The sequence below is a fragment of the Musca autumnalis genome, unplaced genomic scaffold, assembly GCF_047663935.1.
Source record: "Musca autumnalis isolate F117 unplaced genomic scaffold, ASM4766393v1 scaffold_5, whole genome shotgun sequence".
Classification (NCBI taxonomy): Eukaryota; Metazoa; Arthropoda; class Insecta; order Diptera; family Muscidae; genus Musca; species Musca autumnalis.
The window spans coordinates 109,041,627-109,065,087 of NW_027412088.1; the positions used below are offsets into that span (position 1 = coordinate 109,041,627).

The following is a 23,461-nucleotide window of genomic DNA, read 5'->3' on the forward strand; positions in this document are numbered from 1 at the left end:
ACCCTTATAGTTCGAATTTCCAAAATCCTATCATTGTTACTCTTCATCAGTGACCTTCATTCCAAATGTTTGTATTCCAGCTCTATCCGTTCACCCAAATCAAAATTGTACTAAATTTAGTACCATTTAGTACTATTGATGCACTTATAGTTCGAATTTCCAAAAACCTTTCTTTTCTACTCTCCATCAGTGACCTTAATTCCAAATTTCAGGATTCCAGCTCAATTCGTTCACCCAAACCCAAATTGTACTAAATTTAGTACCATTTAAAACTTTTCGTGCACTGATAGTTCGGATTTCCAAAAACCTTTCTTTGTTACTCTCCACCACTGACCCTAATTTCAAATTTCAGGATTCCAGCTCTATCCGTTCACCCAAATCCAAATTGTACTAAATTTAGCACCATTTAGTACTTTTCGTGCACTTATAGTTCGAATTTCTAAAAACTTTTCTTTGATACTCTCCATCAGTGACCCTTATTACCAATTTCAGGATTCCAGCTCAATCCGTTCACCCAAATCCAAATTGTACTAAATTTAGTACCATTTAGTACTTTTCGTACCCCTATAGTTCGAATTTACAAAAACCTTTCATTGTTACTCTTCATCAGTGACCCTCATTCCAAATGTCTGTATTCCAGCTCAATCTGTTCACCCAAATCAAAATTGTACTAAATTTAGTACCATTTAGTACTTTTCGTACCCTTAAAGTTCGAACTTCCAAAAACCTTTCATTGTTACCCTTCATCAGTGACCCTCATTCCAAATGTTTGTATTCCAGCTCTATCCGTTCACCCAAATTCAAATTGTACTAAATTTAGTACCATTTAGTACTTTTCGTACCCCTATAGTTCGAATTTACGAAAACCTTTCATTGTTACTCTTCATCAGTGACCCTCATTCCAAATGTCTGTATTCCAGCTCAATCTGTTCACCCAAATCAAAATTGTACAAATTTTAGTACCATTTAGTACTTTTCGTACCCTTATAGTTCGAACTTCCAAAAACCTTTCATTGTTACTCTTCATCGGTGACCCTCATTCCAAGTGTTTGTATTCCAGCTCTATCCGTTCACCCAAATCCAAATTGTACTAAATTTAGTACCATTTAGTACTTTTCGTACCCTTGTAGTTCGAATTTCCCAAAAACCCTTTGGTTCATCTTTCTAACTCTCCATCAGTTACCCTCATTCCAAATTTCAGAATTCTAGCTCTTCGCGTTTGGCTAATACTAATGGTACCATATTTAGTACCTTTTGGTACTTTTCGTACCGTTCTAGTACGAATTTCCAAAAACCAAGCCTTATCTGTCACCTTCGGACCAAGAGTGACCCTCACCCAAAATTTCATGATTCTAGCTTCAGCCGTTTCGTCTGGGCGTTGATGAATCAATCAGTCAATCAGTCAGTCAGTCAGTCAGTGAATCAGTCACTCTACTCTTTTATTAATATAGATTTGAGATATATTGTGTACACCACTCAGCACGTAGGCAGATGGATGTTTTCTGGATCTGATAAATTAGCAAATGATGAGATTTCGTGCATGAAAATATTCTACAAAAATGTTGCTAGAAATTTTATGTAGGGTCGCTCCACTAAGACAAGAAATCGATATTGTCATGTTTTTATTGTCCTTTATCACTTTTACCTGATCTTTTAAATTTTACCTTGAATTCTTCTGCAAAGACTAGACTGAATTTGACCTATTTTGATTCATCGAAAATCTCTATCTATTCAAAAGTTACAGAGTTTTGACCAGGAAAAAACGATTCTGAACCACTGTGCGCCGTGGGGTTATGCTCATTGGTCCATTTAGTTTGTGTTGTTTATTCCCTTTGGTTTTTAGTGATTTTGTGGTATTATCGCAGGAAATATGGACTTGCCACCGAAAAAAAGTAGTGGACCGATATGACCCATCTTTGATCGTAAACCAAATTTGGCCAAAATATTGTTTCGTTGTAGCGTATATGGGTAATCTAGTTCCTGGTACTAGTTCCAAAACGAATGAGTAACATCATAAAATGTGACGTGTGATATTATGTATACGCGGTTTGTTCGTAGAAAAAATGTGGACCATTGGAATTGCGAAGTGAACTAGATAGTTCCATATATGTAGTTCCTTTGGAAAAACTCTAGTAGCGTATTCATTTTTTGTCCCAAACAGCTACGTTTTAGAGAAGTTGCACTGTATATGAAAGAGTCAGTTCATATTTTCCGTTTAACACTTTTCTTGTTACATATAAGATTATTCCTGATATAACAGATTATAGGTATTATATGTAATTAATACGCACGACAGACACACAGCACTCGTAAGTCTTCTTTTATTCATTAACACAATATACATTTTAACAGCAAACAAACTTTAATGTTATGGACGTCGCTGGTAATCCAATAAAAAATGCCATCAAAATGAAGCTACTCTGTTACGCCATTGTAACTGTACCCTGTATTTTCGAGACAACTGAGTATTTCTGCTGTTCGTATAAAAAACCAACACATAAAACAACCAAAAGAATGTCCCCAAAAAACACGTTTTCGTTCACGTTTTTTATTGTTATTCAATTATTTATGATATCAAGACAATGGCAACAACAACAACTACAATGCCATTGTAAAACACCAACGACCTTGAGACAGACAATGAGAACGCATTGAGGCCGGCGACGTCACATAAGGATGTTGTCTTTTTCATATACATACAATTTAACATATTAGTACGTCCATTTTGATGATGCGTTGTATTATTGTAGGATAGGTAGGGGATATTGGGCACCTATAACAGATCTACCAGTCCATGCTACAAGCTGTCATCAAATGCATAAATAAAAAAGACATCAGAAGATTAAAACATTTATTGGAGGTTTAATCTTGACCCAGTGATAGGTGTTGACATTACCGTTCTCATTAAACCCATATTGAGGTCCTGTAAATAGAGATCGATAAAATACAGAACAGAATACAGAATTTTGAATATGTTCCATTTTGATCTCATCAGAATCTTGTGGTCAGTCAATGTTTAGTGTCAAAAATGATGATGTTATACCCTCTACCATAGTATGGAGGATATATTAAGTTTGTTTTTCTGTTTCTAACAAATCGAACTAATCATTTGCGACCATATAAAGTATATATATATTTTTTGATCAGGAAAAAATTCTAAAACGATTTAGCCATGTGCGTCTGTCTGTCCGTCTGTTTTTGCACCCGAGTGTATTTTTTTCCATAGGCAGGTCAAGTTCGAAAATGGGCTATATCGGACCACTTTTTGGAATATCCCCATATAACGGTATCTTCCGATTTTCGGTATTTTTGGGATTTTAGGTGATGACAAAACATCTACACTAAACACTGTCAACAGAGGACCATATTTTGGTATAGCCCTGATATAACGCTACCTTCCGATTTTCGGTATTTGGTGGATTTTAGCTGCATTTTTTGACCGAACTACCTGTAATTTCACGTGTGGGGTTCCCGGTGGTCACAAAATATCTCCACTAAAAACCGTCAACATAGGTCCATGTTTTGGTATAGCTCCCATATAACGGTACCTCCCGATTTTCGGTATTTTAAGGATTTTAGCTACAATTTTTGACCGAACTACCTGTTATTTGACCGATGAGGTTCCTAGTAATCACAACACATCTCCACATTAAACAGTCAACATAAGTCCATGTTTTGGTATAGCTCCCATATAACGGTACCTCCCCATTTTCGGTATTTTTGACCCAACTATCTGTAATTCGAAAAACTGTCCACATAAGTCCATGTGTTGGTAGAGCCCCCATATAACGGTATCTCCCGACTTTCGGGTTTTAGGATCTTAGCTAAAATTTTTGACCCAAGTAACTGCAAATCGACATTTTTTTTTTCAAAAAATCTCAACAATTTTACACGAAGTGTACAGAAGAAGAGTAACTATACATACTCGTATGTTCCCACAACATCCCCGAAGGGGATATCAATGATCGATTCGTATTAGCTTAATGATATGGAACCTAGTTTTTATTGCCGTCTCTTACGATACTACTTGTAGAAAAGTGCTTCATCTGAAATACTCAGAAAATGTAACCAGGGGATTTGCCACATCAGATTTTGATGTTCTGGTCTGAGATTGAACCGCAGACCTTCTGAATGCAAGGCGGACGTGCTTACCACTGCACCAAGTTGACTCCCATGTGTAACTGTAATGTACCTATAAATTCGTCGATTTTCTTGGCCCGAACATATTATTACGAGTTGCTGGATTTTTAAATATTTCATATCGGATAGAATGATGTCTGATGTATTAAAACAGTCATGATCATTAGACTACTTTAAAGTGGTGTCAATTTCTCTTTGTTTTTTGAAACATCAACAAATCAACGTTAATGCAATTTTTTGTTAATTACATTTATTAATTTGTTAATTACATTTATGTTTAAAATGTGTTGAAATAACCCTCCGTTTACACATGCAAGTGACAGTTCGAAAATTACCAATACACTTACAGCCTGTTCATGTATGTCGACCGAAAGGTTTCTTGCGCTTCGGAAGTGGAAACAAATCATTTTCTGTTCATGTAAACACCTTCGAAACGAAAATCTATGCGACCGACAAGCCATACGAAATAACACGTAAACGTACACTTTTTCATTAAATTTGGGTTTATGTATTTCGAAAGGACTGTCTCTTATAGAAAGAGAATGTCAAAATCACTCACTTGCTTTGTAGCTGCCGAGTAGAACGTAAAATCGCGAATAACACCGAAAATCTTAAAACAAATTTCTTGAAACAAAATAAAAATTTTACAGACACGTTTTTATGGCCGATTCATTCATTGTTTTGAAGAAATCAATTAAATAAAATAATTCAAAATACCGACACATTTTATTTTTCAAACAAAACAATTCCCAATAGAAAATCGAGTCTTCGATGACATTTTCGTCGACGATTCGTTGAGGAATGTTCCGAAATTGTCATGTACGACAACTTGCATGACCATGTCTTGCATTGTGTCTTGGCAACAAACCGAAAAATGCTCAAAAGTGTGCTTTGAAACAATTGTATACATATTTATTCAGATATACAATTTTTTATTTGTAAAAAAAATGTAAAATTATAAAGTCACAAAATTCGGAAACCGCGTTACTGATTAAACAATTTTATTTATACAACCTGAATTATGTAGAAAACGGTAAGTTAGAATAAATAGAATTAAATACTTTAAAATTAATTGTAGTTATTTTTTGAATAGTTGCATTTAAGTTGAAGAAAATTGAAAATTCCAGCGACTTTAAATACAACGCCTGTGGTATATGGTAAGATTTTAGAATATTTAGGAGAGATTCACAATATTCATTTTAAATCATTTCTTTTTGCAGAATCCAAAAATAAAAAGAGGTCGCCTTTAGGTCGGCTGGGGTAAGAAGTGTAAGGCGTGGTAAAACTGGAAGAAAATGGTGGATTGCAAAACATACGGGAGCTAAGTATTATTAATTATTTAACTAACTTATTTTGTACAAATTATATATTTTATAATTAAATAAAAATAGAACTTTTACACACGACAACATAAACGAAATTGTCTTTAGTTTAGTCATCGATGACTAGTAGCAATCGTCGTCGACGACAACTTCGCTAACCCTGTCGCCCAAGTTGTCGTGCATGAATACTGGGACACTTGTGTGAAAATGTCGTCAACGATCCCAAAGGGCTGTCTGCAAAGAGTCATGAACGAATTGGAAATGACGTGCACGATTCATCAATGTTGTCTTAAAGACACTTTCTACTGGGAAATCACACATATTCCAATATTTGTATGTATATTTGGCTCTCATTTATGGAACATAGTTGTACAAATATACATTCCAATTAGTAGTATTTCGCATAGGATACGTAACGGCAGTCGCATGATAGTTTGCGAAATACATGAACGCATTTTTAGACGGAAGTGAGTGACTGCTTTCCTTTCGTACAGTTTTCCGTGCGACATACATGAACAGGCGGTTACACTAGACTGGTTTTAACTCAAAGGGAAAAATCGATGTCGGATTTTCAAAATTTTTTGTAAGATTACTTAGTCCGGTCAAAATAGACATTGAAATAGCAAAAATTCCCACAAAGCAGAATTTTGGTGGAGAGCTAGGGTTTGCCATTAGAAGCAACGTCTTAAAAGTCCCCATCGATCCCATGTGTGCAAAAAAAATTATTCGGGGTCAAAGGTCAAAATTTAAGGGTTTTTAGGTTTTCGGATTTATTTGTTGAAAACGGTTGATCTAATCAAAAAGTGACTACAGTAAATATTGTAGACAGAAAAATTCTCTACAATTTTGACCCTTATAATTTTTTTCTTAGAAGGAACCATTCTTGAGATATAGCTGTTCTAAAAAACACATGATTTTTATGCACTTATAAGGGAAATATGCACATATTTAGACGAACCGGCTAAAATAAGCGAAGTAATCGGGTCTGTCCCCCAAAAAATATATATTTTCTTGAAGAGCGAAATTATAGCTATCTTCTAAAAAATTCCAACAAAATCGGAGTGTGTTTAGTAGAGTTATTCAATGTTAGAGTCATTTTATGCAAAAATAGCCCATTTAACCCACATGTATAATCGAAAACCCAACGGGAACGACCCCAACGAAAACTCTCCGATTTTTTTCAAGTTTTGTCCGAAGGTAGGGTTTGTTGCGCTGAATACGGAAATGTATAATTTTCAACGGTTGCGGATCCGGTTCGCCGGTTATTAGACCCGAAAGGCCAAATTTAAATACCGGGTTAGACCCGGTTCTACTGAACCGATTACTGCAAAGTGGATTTCGTTTGAAAGCTTACGGAAGTATCTAACATATAGCGTCGTTACTTTAACCGGTTCGCCTCATAATGTACTTACGGGTCTAATTTTTTATTTGACTTTTAGATCGAGATATCTCGAAAATGGTAAGTCTTTTTTAAGAATCATAAAGACCAATCTTGTAGACAATTATTGAATCTACAACTTTTACTTTAGCGGGCTTTTGCTAAGTATTACCGTTTTTGAGAAAAATTAAAAAACTGAATAATGCCTCCAAAAATGACCTTTGACCCCGAATAACTTGTTTTGCACACATGGGATCGATGGGGACTTTTAAGACGTTGCTTCTAATGGCAAACCCTAGCTCTCCACCAAAATTCAGCTTTGTGGGAATTTTTGCTATTTCCCCCTTATACGTATGTCTATTTTGACCGGACTATACTTGTTTAGCCACTACAAAGAACTGGTAATCTGTTTTCATCGATTGGACAATAAATGTGGTCTGTAGAGCGATTTCTTTAAAATTTGTATGGGCCAAAGGCGAATTTGTATTGGACCAAAGGCGAATTTTCACAAAATCACTCTACAGACCACATTTATTGTCCAATCTATGAAAACAGTTTACCAGTTCTTTTTAGTGGCTAAACAAGTACAGTCGAAATCGCTTATAACGTCGGTCAAGGGACCGGCCAAATCGGACGTTATAAGCGATAGTCGTTATAAACGATATTTATAAAAGAGGTAATATTATATTATGTATAGTGACATTTGGGTATAAATACGTTGTTTTATTAAGTAAATAAATAAAATCAATTCAATTTTTTTCTTTTTCATTCTATAAATGACAAAATAATAAAAAATAACGATGTTAAATTCATTCTTCAGCAGATCACCTTCAAAATATCACCTTTAAATAGGATATGGTTCTATTTCTAAGAGTCTGTTATTTTAGTTTGTGCTTTTGAATTCCGACATAAGTTTTAAATTTAACTCAGATCTGAGTTTTGAAAGGGTTTCCAAAACACATTTTTGTTTGTAACATCTTCTGAGTAAATAAATTTTTGAAGAGTTTCTACTGCTAGACACGCCTCTGACACTTACAGCATTTGAAACTCTGTTCATTAGAATTGCCTCCATCTAAAACTTCCAATATTATGACGTCGTCATTATAGATGACAGATGTGAAAACTTTGTCATCGATGGCAAATAATTAATTAATGTCTTCTACGTGTTGGGAAAAATTAGAACGAAGATAAATGTCTTCAGAATCTTTTAAAGGTCCATTAACAATCCGGCAAGATGAAGAAAATTATCAATGACAGAAGACGTTAAATTTTTTCCTTGATTCATCTAACACTAACACGACATCATCCAACACATTTGATTTCGTACTTTGATCCTATTCTATAGTGGATATTTGCTTATCCGGCAATGCTATTTTAATGAGTTTATTCCACCCTGGTCCATGGGTTGTAAAACAGATGTGTTATTGGGTGGCAAACATTCAAGCTTAATTGACTTGAGACCGCCATCTTCGTACATGTTGTGCATAAGTTTGGTATTTTGTTGTTGTTTGAGTTTGAAAAAATATACATACAACAAATTATTAAGAGACAATTTCCTTCTTCGTATGATTCGACGTTATAACCTATAGCAAAATTCAAATATTTCACAAAAACCCGACGTTACAACCGATATGACGCTATAAGCGATGACGTTATAAGCGATATTTATTTATGTGGAATATAAAGGGCAGAAATTCGGGACTTTTGGATTTCGTCGCTATAAGCGATATGACGTTATAAACGACGACGTTATAAGCGATTTCGACTGTAATCCTACAAAAAATTTTGAAAATCGGGTCAGATTTTAATATTAGCTATATAAAGGGCCCGTGGAAATTTTGAGGCCCCAGTGACGCGTGTTTACATCTTCCGATTGAGCTCAAACTTTGGCAATCTTAATTTTTAACAAAACTAAACATTTTAGGAGGGTGCCGCATAAAAAATCGCACATCGATTTTTCCCTTTGAGTTTAAACCAGTCTAGTGTAAGTGTTTATTCGGCCCGAAGCGACCAAATGTTTAGTCCGCACTATAGGGACTTGGGGGGAACAAGTGTTGCCGAGGCTCCCCAATGGAGCCAGTACGCCCAATGCGTACGAGTGGCCGTCAGTAACAATGAAAATAAATAGAAATAAATAAAACACAATAGCTTTAGTAGAAGGTTTGGCTCAATTGCCGGTGTTTATTTAATGGTAAACAATATTACCTTTGCGAATAAGAATACAACGATATGTATTTATGCTTACGATAAAGCGCGGGAGTTGCTTGCAAGTCAAGCTGTCGATCGATCCTTTTTTGTTTATTTGTGTTGTCATCTGCATGGATGTTTAAAAGTGGCGGTTGTCAAATTAATATTCGTTGAAATCTCTCATACTATTACAGGAGTGTAATAAATGGGCATGAGGAGATTTCAACGAATACACCTATGCAATTCATAGGTCCAATTTAAAGTTGTAGAATCAATTCTAACTTAAACATTTGCCGCCTCCCTTGAAACATCCAGATGTTTTAACAAATACGATAGAAAAGTATGTGTATATACATATGTAAGTATTCAGCATTAGTATGTATAGTGCAGGCGTGAGCATAACCTTTTACATTTTTTCTTTCAACTGCTCACAATAGAGCGATCTCTGTGCAATAGAGTATGATGTCTCTGATTGCACTTTCGACAACAACGACTAGCACAATTTTTGACTTCGTGTCCCTTCCGTAGGCAATTCACACACAAACGATGCTTTTTGGCCAATTTAAATCTTTCCAACGGCGTACAATTTACGAACAGCTGGCAAACATTTAATTTGTGTTGTTGCTCTGTGCAAAGAACGCAACAAGTATTAGGAGACGAACGAAGAGGTGTCGGAAAGTGTTTGGGACTGGGAGAAGAGTGAGGAGAAGAAGTGCAAGATTTAGGAGACACTTTACAAGTCGAATTATACAAAGTGCCAACACTTCTCATCTCATGCAAACACAGAAGAGTTCGAATTCTCTCTGTCAAGAATGCATTTAATTCTTTCCAAGTTGAAAGACGAGACTTATTTGTCACACTTTGCTCTCATAAAGCGTGTGTGATCTTAGGCAATTTTTGTAAACAAATGAAAACCACAATCGGATCCCAATTATCCGTAGGTATATCATAACTTGCCATTGCCGAAAGGCAACTATTTATTCCACGCTGTATGAACTTTAGTCCCGGACTGGTTTCCTGATCCAAAACAGGAAGCGAAAATAATGATTTTAATTGGCTGTGTACCAGCAATCGTGGATTATCGTAGGTGGAATTCAATTCATTCCACGCAAGATCGAAACTCCTATGAGTCAGAGGAAACTTCGAGACGAATTCTCGGGCCTCACCACTAGTTTTACTAACCAGATGACACAAGCGTTCAATATCTGTCAACTGGGAGTTATTTATATAAACCGCACTAAACAAATCTCTGAAAGTGGGCCAATTTAGAATATTTCCATTGAAAACCTCAACATCCAAAGGAGGTAACGCAAGATTATGATTGCTATTAAAATTTGGAAGATCAACCATGAAGTTTGGGCCTGCTCTAGGTTTCTCAATATTCGATATTGTAGAATTAGATACCTGGGTACCCACATCACGAGAAGTGTGGGACGACAAACTCAGGTCTTTAACATTTGCATCACACGACAGGATTTTCGAAGAAATATCACCGGGATGCTCCGTTAAGGAATCTACCGAACTATTTTCCAATGTGTACGGGGACATTTTAGCAAAACTACTAAAAATTTAACAACAATCTATTTATTGTTGACGAACAATTTATACATTTTTGATGCGTCTCCTTATACTTTTCTTGAATGATATTTAGTTTTTCGGGATTTTCTATAGAAGAGAGGCATTTATTAAAAGTTTCCTGAAAGTTTTTCCACAATTTCTCAATTTTCTCACTCCTAACTTCGAGAGCATAAATGTCAAGTTCGTCTTCCTTCATCGCACCGAAATGTGCAGTGAATCTCACTATAGAATTGGAAGCTCTGAGGATCTTTTCTTTAGGGGTGAAAGCCATATTAACGAAAAACAAAGAGAAATCAAACCAACAATATGGTAACCACAGGATAAAATAAAGCTAGCAAATTTGTAGCCACAAAGAATAATGCCAATAAATTAATTTACTTTCCACAAAAGGATAAATTCTCAAACTACCAATTGTAGCGTGCTGATTTAATATCGGAAATCTGAAACAATATTCAAAATCCCACAAATTGCACCAAATTTTGCACACGAAAAGCAACCAAAAATTATTAATTATAATTAGCAATTGTCTATGAGCAACAAATTTGCAATAAGAAATTAAAACCAATAGTTAAATATCAAATTTTGTAAATTACCATCTAATTTACAAAAATATGAATGGAATAATTAACAAAAAAGCCGGTATAAATTGCACAAAAAATATATAGTACAGTTATGCATCCACCAAAATTATACAAATAACTACCGATTGTAGCGTATTTGTTTCTAAAAATGCAACTGGAAATTCAAACTATATCAAAATTCCAACAAAATTTCTCAAAAAGTATGGCTAAAAACGCCCTACACAAGAAAATGTCCTATTGACAGATTGTAGGATGCATGCAATATTAAATATTTACAAATAACCACCGAATGTAGTGTTTTTGGGTCCAAAAAAATGCAACAATTTCAAACTATTTGTGCCCAAAAATTTCACGAAAATTTCAAACTATATTGAAATTCCAAAATATATACAAATCGCAATAAATATTTTTAAATAACGCCCCACACAAGAAAAGGTCCAATTGACCGGATGTAGGGTGCACGCAATTCCAAATTGTCCAAAAATATTATTAAAATGTTCCCTGACACCGATTTATTATATTTACCATAAAATATAATAATATGTGTCACAGTACTAATTTACTGACCGGGTACTGTGTAATAATACACCGGCAGGAGACTGTGCAATAAAAACGGACACGACAGAAAGAGGAATGCCCAAAAATGCAATATTTATGCGTACATGCGTGTGTGTATATATTTGCATGCAAGCCACTTACTGACCGACTAGACGGTACGACAAAGCGACAATGCTGGAGTATGTAGCGTATGTAGCTATACGTAGCTATACGAATAGGCCGTGCAGTGTAAATATGTAGGCAGTGTATTTATGAATATATGTTTGTATATTTACACTGCTTAAGATATCGAAAATGAAGTAAATGCAAATTAGGAATTTTATAGGGAATATTTTCTACACCTTTTTGCAACAACAATAAGACGCGGGTAAACGACAATTTAGAAGAAACTGAACGAAAAATAATACGAAATATTTAGAAGAAAGTATTCGTTGTGTGTATTCGTTGAAATCTCCTCATGCCCATTTATTACACCCCTGTAATAGTATGAGAGATTTCAACGAATATGCACTTGAAAACCGCTCTCTTGAAGCATCCATCCAGATTGGAATTGGAAGCAATCATCCTACTGAAATACAGTCCACTACCCCCTTGGATCTCACTATTTTATTGGTACGTATAGGGGAGGCGGCAATTTAGAGGAAAATAAACAAAAAATAAAGCGAAATATTTAGAAGCAAATATTTATTATTTTTGTTTTGATTTTGTTATTCCCGTATGTCTGTCCACGATTTGGACTTTGATCGATTAACAAAAAAAGGGAATCTATGACGATGTAAAACGACCGCACAAACAAACGAACACTTGTTTTTTATTTATTTTGATGCTCACTATGCACTATACGTACCGATAATAGTAAGCAGCAATATGATTGTGGACTGTAATGGTTTCCAAAATTATGCCAACTGAAATATCCGGCTCGAAGGACCAAATGTTTATTCGGCCCGAAGCGACCAAATGTTTAGTCCGCACTATAGGGACTTGGGGGGAACAAGTGTTGCCGAGGCTCCCCAATGGAGCCAGTACGCCCAATGCGTACGAGTGGCCGTCAGTAACAATGAAAATAAATAGAAATAAATAAAACACAAAAGCTTTAGTAGAAGGTTTGGCTCAATTGCCGGTGTTTATTCAATGGTAAACAATATTGCCTTTGCGAATAAGTATACAACGATATGTATTTATGCTTACGATAAAGCGCGGGAGTTGCTTGCAAGTCAAGCTGTCGATCGATCCTTTTTTGTTTATTTGTGTTGTCATCTGCATGGATGTTTAAAAGTGGCGGTTGTCAAATTAATATTCGTTGAAATCTCTCATACTATTACAGGAGTGTAATAAATGGGCATGAGGAGATTTCAACGAATACACCTATGCAATTCATAGGTCCAATTTAAAGTTGTAGAATCAATTCTAACTTAAACAGTATGTGTATTGGTAATTTTCGAACTGTCACTTGCATGTGTAAACGGAGGGTTATTTCAACACATTTTAAACATAAATGTCGTCTAAAATCATTAATACTCCAAATTAATAAATTTAATTAACAAAAAATTGCATTAACGTTGATTTGTTGATGTTTTAAAAAACAAAGAGAAATTGACACCAACTTTAAAGTTGCCTAATGCTCATGACTGTTTTAATACATCAGACATCATTCTATCCGATATGAAATATTTAAAAATCCAGCAACTCGTAATAAAAAATCCGACATCGATTTTTTAAAACTACTCTAACTTACACATTTTCACTCCCACTCCAACTATCAACCTCACTGCCGAGAAAATTTCCTGGTCAGTAATCAATGTAAGTGCTTTGAGAGTAACTTCCATTTTTTCCGAACGTTTACTCATGCAAGTGTCAGTTCGAAAAAATTGAAGTTTCGTCTATAATATGTATACACAACAAGTTACTTGCATGTGTAATTACATGCAGTAAAGAAACATCAATCATCATCATCTCGTGAGTTCGCTCACCACTATATTAAAATGTGCATTTAAGTATTAATATTTTTGGGTAATCTTTAATATATAGAACAGCTTAGTGATAAGGGAGTGAGTTTGTGACTGACAGATCATCCATCGCCCAGAGGGAACCGCTGAAGCTAACATTTTTGGGTTTTTGTTGGTGTCTAGGCGTGAAATAATTCTGGGTTTTTAAAAATTCGTACTAGAAGGGAACGAAAAGTACTAAATATGGTACCCTTTGTATTAGGCAAACAGAAAAAGCTAGAATTCAGAAATTTGGAATGAGGGTCACTGATATACACCTTTTTCAGATATAATTCGAAACATTTTAGTTGTAATTCGTAACATTTCATTTGTTATTAGAGAATTCTATTTGAAATTCGTAACATTTCATTTGTAATTCGTAACATTTCATTTGTAATTCGAATTATTCCATTTGTAATTCGAATTATTTTATTTGTAATTCGAATTATTCCATTTGAAATTCGAATTATTCCATTTGTAATTCGAATCATTTTATTTGAAACTACACATAAAATCATTCGAATTACAAATGGAATAATTCAAATTTCAAATGGAATAATTCGAATTACAAATGGAATATTTCGAATAACAAATGGAATAATTCGAATTACAAATGGAATAATTCGAATTACAAATGGAATTCTCGAATTACAAATGAAATGTTACGAATTACAAATAAAATTCTCTAATTACAATTAAAATAATTTGAATTACATCTGAAAAAGGTGTAGAGTAAGAAAGATGTACCGAAGCGTTTTCTAAATTATAACTATAAATGTACGAAAAGTACTAAATTTGGTACTATTTGTTATTATGTGAACGGATAGAGCTAAAAACTGGAAATTGAGAATGAGAACCACGGTTGATGACACTATGCAACACTGAAAATGCAAACAACTTCTAGTATGCATTTTTTGAAAGTACATATTTAGACTACAAAAACCCTAGTAGGGTTTTGTCCTGTCAGATCCAGTTCGGATTTTATGACCTCATCTAAACCGGGCTAAAACTACACGTTTTTGCATTTATCATTTACCTTGCTGCCTTTAGCAATATTGTAGCCCTAAACTAGTAGAACTTATCTTTTGAACACACCGTATAAGAAAAACTCCATATAGGGCATCAAAATCGATAAAATATAGAAAATTTTACATAATTGCTGAAATTCTGGTCAGTATCGGCTAAACTATTGGAAGTTGAACCAAGTAACCTTTTGCAAAAATCTTCCAAATAAAGTTCCCAACAATTCTTCAGAACATTCTGAAACTCTGAAATGTTTACTTCACATTGTTTCAGCGGTATTTTACATCGCATCTTTTACAACACGTCTTTCAAACACAGTTCACATCAACAGTTTATTCTCGCATTTCGGATTTCACTCCAATATTGACATTTTTATTAAATCGTCATTGAAAAATGGACTAAAGCCAAAGGGATAGAGGCATTTTACAACAATGACACGTTCTGAAAATTTGTGTATTACATTCCAGGGAATATTTTTCCAAAAGAAAATAGTCAGAAAAAAAAAAACGGTTTCGAAGATACGGTGCGGAATGTATAAAAATTATGGCATTTTTGCATATATTTTGATATTTGAGGCAATAAATGTAGTTTTTCGAGTTCATTACTTCTCCAAAAATTTTATTCTTGTCCTTATCTATTAATTTGCTTCAGAGGTCAGAATATGATTCGCATTGGTTTCAGAGATATAGCCCCGAATTTTTTTAAAAACTCAATATTTAACCATCTTTACCATGGGGCCATAAAATCCGAGCTGGATCTGACACAACAAAACCCAACTAGGGCTTCATGTCGTTTGGATCTGTACTTTCAAAAAATCCTCAGTTCGAATTGTTTTGCACAAGATTGCCTTAAAAATGTTGCACAGTGTGAGTAGAATTGATATAAGGAAGGGGTTATGGAAATGTGTACTCATGCATACGAAAAATACTAAATGGTACTAAATTTCTAAATTTGGTACAGTTGTCTATATCTGTTACCAAATTACCTTGGTGGTCTTTACAAGAGGATGTGGCTGTAACAAAACCATCAGTATGATGTTTCACTCTTTGGTAGAAGTTTCGGACTTCATTTTGGCTCTTGTATTTTCCATTTTTCTCTTTTTTTCTGTGAAAAAGAGTTCCTTCTCTCTCCTTTTCTCCCGATACCTCTCTCGTGCGCTACGCGTTTCTCTTCGGTAGCAGCACGACACTCCTGGTCATTCCATGCGTTCCTTGGTGGTGGTATCTGATATGCAAGTATGGATTTTGCGGACTCAAAATTTCTGCTGCTTGTACTGGTTGTGTCCATAAAGCAATGGTGGGCAAATTGCGAGAGACTCATGTATTTTTTACACTTTTGTGTATGAGGCCGAGCATTTCTGCCCATCAGTGCCATAAAGAATGAGGAGACAGCTTACCACAGACCGGCTTATTGCTTTGTTAGAGGCCAACAAGGTTCTTTGTCAGCACCCCAAGTCATGTGCTGCCGAGCAGCGCTTTGAGGCAAGCATTCCCATGGTGCCGAAAAGTACGGTGTTCAAATGTTTTTTACCGAGACGATGATAGGAAGATGGTCTGAGCCAAGGGAAATGACGGATTGCCTGGTGTGATATCTAGCTTGCTTTTATCCTCGTGAGAGCGTTTTCATTCACCATGAAAAACGTGGAGCTATTAATTTGCTCGGCCTGCGCTCTATCCCTCTGGCCATTACCTAGGACGGAATGCCAGAGCTCATGACAGGCACTGAAGTCCCTAGTATCAGACAATTATTGCCTTCTAAAAACGAACTAATATCGGGCATATAACGCAGGGCCCAGCTATTCATCAGCAGTATGTACACATTAACCAGCTCTACCTCGGCAGTACCACACTGCACTGCTACCCCCATACATTCCATGTATGGGCCACTAGAGTCAAGCTCAAGCGAGATAGGTCTGTACGGGACAGGCTGGTGTATTAGGAAGGCGAGTCCTTCTCTTCCGCTTCATGTGCGATCCTTCCGCAGAACATTGTAACTATCACTACAGGTGGTAGTGAGCTTTGTTCCTAGATCGCGGCGACCATGATGTTTTTCGACTCATATTATCCATAATTTCGCTAACCTCATTGCGGATACCGTTGCAATTAAATCGCAGAAATTGTGCATTTTCGGGGTGCTGAACAACAACATGTGGTGTTAGATGGTGTGTTTGTTGTTGTTGGGGAGACTGCGGGGTCATCTGGTCTAACGATGACGAAGTTGGAGAAAGGAAAGAGCCCGGAGCAGGCATTCCAGAAAAATTGCCGCTTCCATGTTGAAAAAATATACGAACACAAACACATAATTGTTGAGGTGACGGCCCCTGGTCGACAATTTTTTTTCGCAATTTTTGAAAATACGTAATTTTTGCAAATTTCTGGAGAAAGAAATATCTATTTCTCGAAAACTATAACAGATAGGATTGTTGTCTTTGAGAACCGTAGCGTTTACAAGAAGTGAGCTATTTTAATTTTCCTCAGGTACTAAATTTTAGTGAAATTCCAACTTTAATGGACTTGAACTTTTAGGGAACAACTTGGAACAAAGTTCCGATTTCACAGAATGATGCCCGACAGTGTCCTCTTATAGCCCATGTATACCTTTGTACCAGCCCGTTCGGTTCGTTTAACACTTTTTTACATTTTTTGAAATTACATTTTGTAAAAATGTATTTTTTCCATAGTTTTTTAATAACCTTAGGAGCATTTTGTTAATTCTGAAAAAAATTAAATTTTTTGAAAAAATTAAAAAAATCATTTTTATTAATTTTTTATATTTTTATGGTTTGTTTATTGGTGTTTGAAATTTTTTAATTAGTTAGAACATATGAACAACTCAAACCACTTATATTTTGATGAAAAATATGAAAAAAATCAACTTTGACCTTGAATTCCTCTGCAATATATCTATCGGTTCAAAACTTACAGGGTTTTGACCAGGAAAAAACGATTCGGAACCACTGTGCGCCGTGGAATTGTGTGGCTATCTTTTGTGATTTCAGCTGACCGATGTCCAACTTCCGTGCTGTGTCTGTTCGTGCTTTATTTCCTACATTTAAGCGCCTACCTTACCTTTAACAAGTAGTGCTCCGAGCCTATGTTTGCTCCTCTGAACGAGCGTACATCCAACATGCTCGATTAATGTCTTCCATCTATCACAACGTGATCAATTTGATTTCTTGTATTCTGGTCTGCGGACATTCACGTGCTCTTATGAATATAGAGATGCTTAAATCTGGTACTGCTAACTACAATGTGTTCAGCTTCATACGATTGTCAGATGTTTCACTGTGAATACTGAATATCCCGAATGTTTGGTCAAAGATCCTTTAAAAATTTTATATTAAAATCGGCTAGAATAATTTTAATGTCATGGGCAGAACAACGGTCATATGTTTATTCTAAGCGCTCGTAAAATATATCTTTGGTCTGCTCGTTCTCGTCTTCAGTGGGAGTATGAGCACAAATAAAGCTGATATTGAAGAATTGTGCTTTTATCCGTATTGACTGAGTGAAGCTGGAGATCAGATGTTTTAACCTCCGCAATCAAACTCATGATTTATGTCATGGCAGCTATAGGTGACACCGCGGGAAGGTCAGTGTCCATTTGAGATGAAAGATGGACCAAGATAAGTCCTGGAATTTGCCGTGTTAAAGCCGGACAGAGCCGTTGCTTGGTATCTGTTATCGCCTACGCCACCACCCATGTATGTATTGTATTATGACATGCATTACCAGTAGACTTTATAAATGAAAACTAAATATCCAATTCTTTTTCGATTTTTTTCCTTCAAACATAAATTTTAAGCCCGTTACTTTCAACGCCATGTACAAAACTCTGCTGGCTATTTTTAAATCAACTTCTCGCCATGCCATTTATTCTCCTGGTAATTTGTAATGGCATTGGTTAAATGCTCCTGAGTACATTGACCGGATAGCATGCAAACTATTATGACCTGTCATGTGGAACAACTGTTATGTTCCTCCTACCTTTATGGACGACATGCTTACATAAGAAGACACTAAGGATGAAACAAAAAGAAACAGTTAAATGGCAAACCGATACGACCACTAATGGATGTCATGTTGTCCTGAAAGACCAGTTTTTTGCTCTGTTGTGAGTTTTGGGGGAACACACACCTGCGTATATTTCGTGCCTTTTCGATATTGATAACGGCAGCCGGAGATCAAGGTCGATCATTTAGAATCTGGTTGTAATGAGAATGGTTCTGGTTGGGCTTTAGTATGTGTGTGCGGCTGTTATGACAGCCACTTACAAGGATTTCCTGCAAGGATGTTACTATAAATAGTGTGAGCAGTGGCTGAGTTCATCACAGTTTTCTTTGAACTTCTTACGAGGCATCAGTCAACCAAGGAATTCGTGATTTGGATGAACGACGCAGTTGTTTAGAAGTTCTTCGTGGATTTTTGATATTTCAATTAAATAGTCGGTCTTTAAAAAACATTCAGCATCATGAGATTGTTTCTCTTAAGCTTATTGGCGGTTGGCAGCGTCCATTCATTGGCCATTGGCTATCCCTACAAGGCTGGCTTGGTGGGCTATGTTCCAGCTCGTGGTGAATTCCCAGTTCAAAGTACTGTTGTACAGGGCTATGTACGTTACGTGGACAGCCATGGCGTTGAACGCTTAGTGCCCTACAGTTATCCAGAACCCCTATACGGTGTCCGAAAAGTCAGCTATGTGAGCGGTGTTCCAGGCGTAAGTAATTCCGTTCCAGACATGTCTCGTGAGTTTGAAAAACTTCGCGAAGCTCACTTTCACGTTTATTCTCTGCAACAGTACCAGGCACTGAAACGTGAAATTGATGCTTTGCAAGCTGAAGGTTCAGAACTGCCAACAGATTTGTTGGATAAGTTTCAGCCTTTAGAAAAAATTGCTCTGACCTCGGACTTTAGTTTAATTGCTTCATTGCCTGACGTGAAGCAAGTCTATGACGAACATTTGAAACTTTTTTCTGATGCTCATATCAAAAATTTACAGGCCGAAGTTGTCCACAAGCCCGTTGGAGAGATAAAGACTTATGCCGTTCACCAGGCACCATTAGCTGTGCCAGTGCCTGTGGCAGAGACTCCCGAGCAAAAACATGCTCGAGAGGAGCATTTACGTATTTACAATGAACAGATTAAACATTGGCAACAACTGCAAGAACAGCATGGTCGACTGATCTCGGAAGCGGCGCCCAAGGTACATGAATCTCATGTTGTTGAACAATCCGTTAAGAATGTGCCCAGTCATGATGATGGCTTAACCGAAGTGGAAAGAGCCACCCAGGAACATTTGCGTTTATGGAATGAAGCCAAGCTAAGGGCGGAGAAAGCCAGCCAACACGACAGAATCGTGGAAAATGAAGCAAAGGCACACACTGTAGGGGACAAGAACCATGTTGAACATGTTGACCATGTCCAGCGTTCAGGTCATGAAGTGCATGAAGTTGTAGGCCATTCCGAACACGTTGTCAAAGTTTCCGAACACCATGAAGTGCCACAGCCCAAATCTACACACGTGGAGGTACCACAACCTGTTTCTCATGAACAACATGTTGTTGTCGATACACCGGAAGTTGCCAAAGCTCGTGAGCAACACTTACGTTTAGTGGAAGAAATTAAGGCAAATATTGCGAGTGTAGAACAAGCACAAGCACAAAACGTCGAGGTGCCACACGTGAAATCAGTTGTTCATAGCGTCCACGATGTCGTACATCCTTCTACTCTTCTTCCTGATACACCCGAAGTTGTTAAGGCACGTGAAGAACATTTGCGTTTGGTACATGAAGCTGAGTCCAAGGTGCATTCTGTAGAGCAGAGTGGTCGCACCGTTGAACACGTTTCCCATGAAGTCAACATTCACCCTCAGATTGTGGACACTCCTGAAGTGATCAAAGCCCGTGAAGAACATTTGCGTTTGGTAAACGAAGCGAAGCTAAAAGCACAATCTGTAGAACAGCATCAAGTAGATTCGGTACATCCCCAAATAGTTCATCCCGAAGAAACTCCCGAAGTCAGCCATGCTCGTGAACAACATTTGCGTATTTTTAATGAAGTCAAAGCCCATGTTGAGAAAGAGCAACAATCTAGAAGCGATCTTGGCCTTGAAACTCCCGCACAAACTCTACCAAAGGAGGAAGATAAAATCCTTGAATTGGAACGCATGCGCGAAGCAGAACGCCTGCAAGAAGAACAAAAACAATTGGAATTAGAGCGTATGCGTGAAGCCGAACGTTTGGCTGAAGAGCAGAGACAAATGCAAGCTGAACTTTTGCGACTGAAACAGGAAGAAGAACAACGCTTGGCAATGGATTTGTTGGAACAACAACGTCAACTGAGAGCTGAAGAGGAAAAATTAAAACAGGATCTTATTGCTGAGGAATACAAAGAAATGTCCACACCAGATTCCGCCATTGTTTTGATGGCAGAAAACCCAGATACACATATTGAAAATCCATATCTTAAAAGTATTGTAGTGGACAGCCCGGTGCCTCACCCAGTTCAGCCACAGGTAGTTGTTGAGACAGTTGCACCACACTATGGTGAAAATCCTTTTCTAAAGAACCTTATTGTGGACCCCAGTGTCAAGCAAGGCGTTGAAGTCCAGCAACCAGTTCCAGTTCAATCACCAGTAGAAGCGGTTGTTGTCCAGTCAGCTGAACCAGTTGGTCGTTACATTCAATCATCTCAGCAATCACCTGGGTCTAAGCACCAACACGTCAAAGATGATTCCATCAAGATGCAGCCTGTCGATCATGCTGGCTTTCAGCCAGCCGATACAGCTGCGGTACTCATCCATCTAGAAAAGGCACGACAGGAACATTTCCGTGCTCATGAACAAGCCTTGGAACAATTGCGCTTGGCCAGAATTCATGATCCATTACTGAAGGACTGCAACCACTGATGAAAAAATTGTACCCGTCTTCCCCACTTACACTCACCTATATAAAGCATAAGTTTACTGATTTTTAATATATAAATATATATTTTTATAATTTTTATCTAAAAAACGAATCTGAAATTTGTTAAATGTTTGTGAATCTTTGAAATGTTGGTTTTTAATTTTAAGTCAAAATATGAGACAGATAGATAGTCGAGAGATGAGCAAAAGAATGAAATATGTAATGAATACTCGTATGATATGTAAATGCATATTAGTTTCAAAAACTACAAAACAACCACACAATGTTTTATTTTTTGGAAATTTTATTTGGTGAGTAATGAGATAAGCGGCAGGTTAATGTGACAAATATTGACTTTCACATAAAGTCACCAATAATGGCGTTTTTATAATAAAACAAAATATGTGGTACCCTGTTGCACTATCATATGAGTAAGCTTTTTATAGATCAACATTTCTTTTAGGGAGTATTTTCACAAATGGACGTCGATTACTTCAAAGACGTCCTATCAAAAACGTAAAGAACTGGACCAACAGTCTCACCACAACTTTATTAATTTAGAAATGAAAGTCCTCTGAATCGATGAAAGTCCACTAATTTCGATTGTTTGACCACTTTTGGTAGTACAATTGGGTGTTCTTTAATGTAATTACACTTAAAACAAAAACAGAAAAAATATTATTTTTGGTTTGGAATAAGGTTCTGCCACAGTGGGCAATACAATATCCCACCGAAACGGCTGAAATTTGGTATTTAGTTTTTGTAGGGAAATTGCTCCAAATTTTCGGTATTTTGAAGATTTTGGCTCCAATATCCACCGAAATGGTTTAAATTTGGTATTTCATCTTCGTTGGGGGCATACAACTTTCGGCCCGAAATTTGTCGGTATAGTCCCACGTTTTCATATAGCACTCATAGAACAGTATCTTCTGATTTTCGGTGTTTTGAAAGTTTTAGCCACATTATTTAACCGAAATAACTGAAATTTGGTATTTAGTCTTCGCTAAAGGTACAAGACATACACGTACAAAGATCCCTTGCAAAAAATGTAGATCCATGTTTTCGTATAGCTCCCATATAACAAAGCCACCATTAAGGGTTTTTTGAAGATTTTAGTCACATTTTTCTACCGAATGTGTCACTAACTGGATTTTTGTGTTCCCGGAAATAGAAAACTTACTCGCAAACAAACTGTCTATATGTATTTCGAGGGGTTTTTGTCTAATCTTTAATCAGAGATTGCTGTAATTTAGTATTGTGTATTGCCAGTGAATTCGAAAAATTGTAAATATTGGTCCATGTTTTGGAAAGAACTACGATGACGCCCCATATGAGCACTTTTGAAGGGATTATTATCAGTTGGGATATACTACTCCAGTAATAAGAGGAAGAGCTTAGTACTTTCATAAACGAAAGGAAACTAATTGTTCTTATTCAATTCAATATAGTTCGTGGTGGAGGGTATAAAAAGTTCGACCCAGCCCGGCCCTCATTTCTTACTTGTTATTTTTCTGCAGTGGTCGATGCAGATAAATATACACACCCTATAATGTTATTAGCCTACGATAGGATTTCTTGTGAGTTCATTTTCTCAAAGACCCCTTTGAGACCTTAAAAAAAAAATTGAAAAAATTAAAATCTATAAAAAATTTTCTTAAGTTCGTCGTCTTTATTTCGGTATATACAAAGATTTTTTAATTCAATTTATGTTTCTTCCTCATTTTAAAAGTCATATTTTCAATATAAAATAAATTTATTATAGAAATATTTAATGAAATTTGCATCATACATTTCATTGATATTGC

At 36.4% G+C, this 23,461-nt stretch overlaps 2 protein-coding genes across 2 annotated transcripts in view; one reads left to right on the top strand and one right to left on the bottom strand.

Annotated features, from left to right (window-relative positions):
* The window catches only part of Incenp (Inner centromere protein), a 253,177-nt gene that overhangs the window by 87,260 nt on the left and 142,456 nt on the right, over positions 1-23,461 (bottom strand). The window lies entirely within an intron of this gene.
* Positions 19,056-21,932, top strand: LOC141387364 (uncharacterized). The gene is made up of 2 exons (XM_073956963.1): positions 19,056-19,468; positions 19,751-21,932. The coding sequence occupies exons 1-2, from the start codon at positions 19,223-19,225 to the stop codon at positions 21,656-21,658; spliced, it is 2,154 nt and encodes a 717-aa protein (XP_073813064.1). The 5' UTR covers positions 19,056-19,222; the 3' UTR covers positions 21,659-21,932.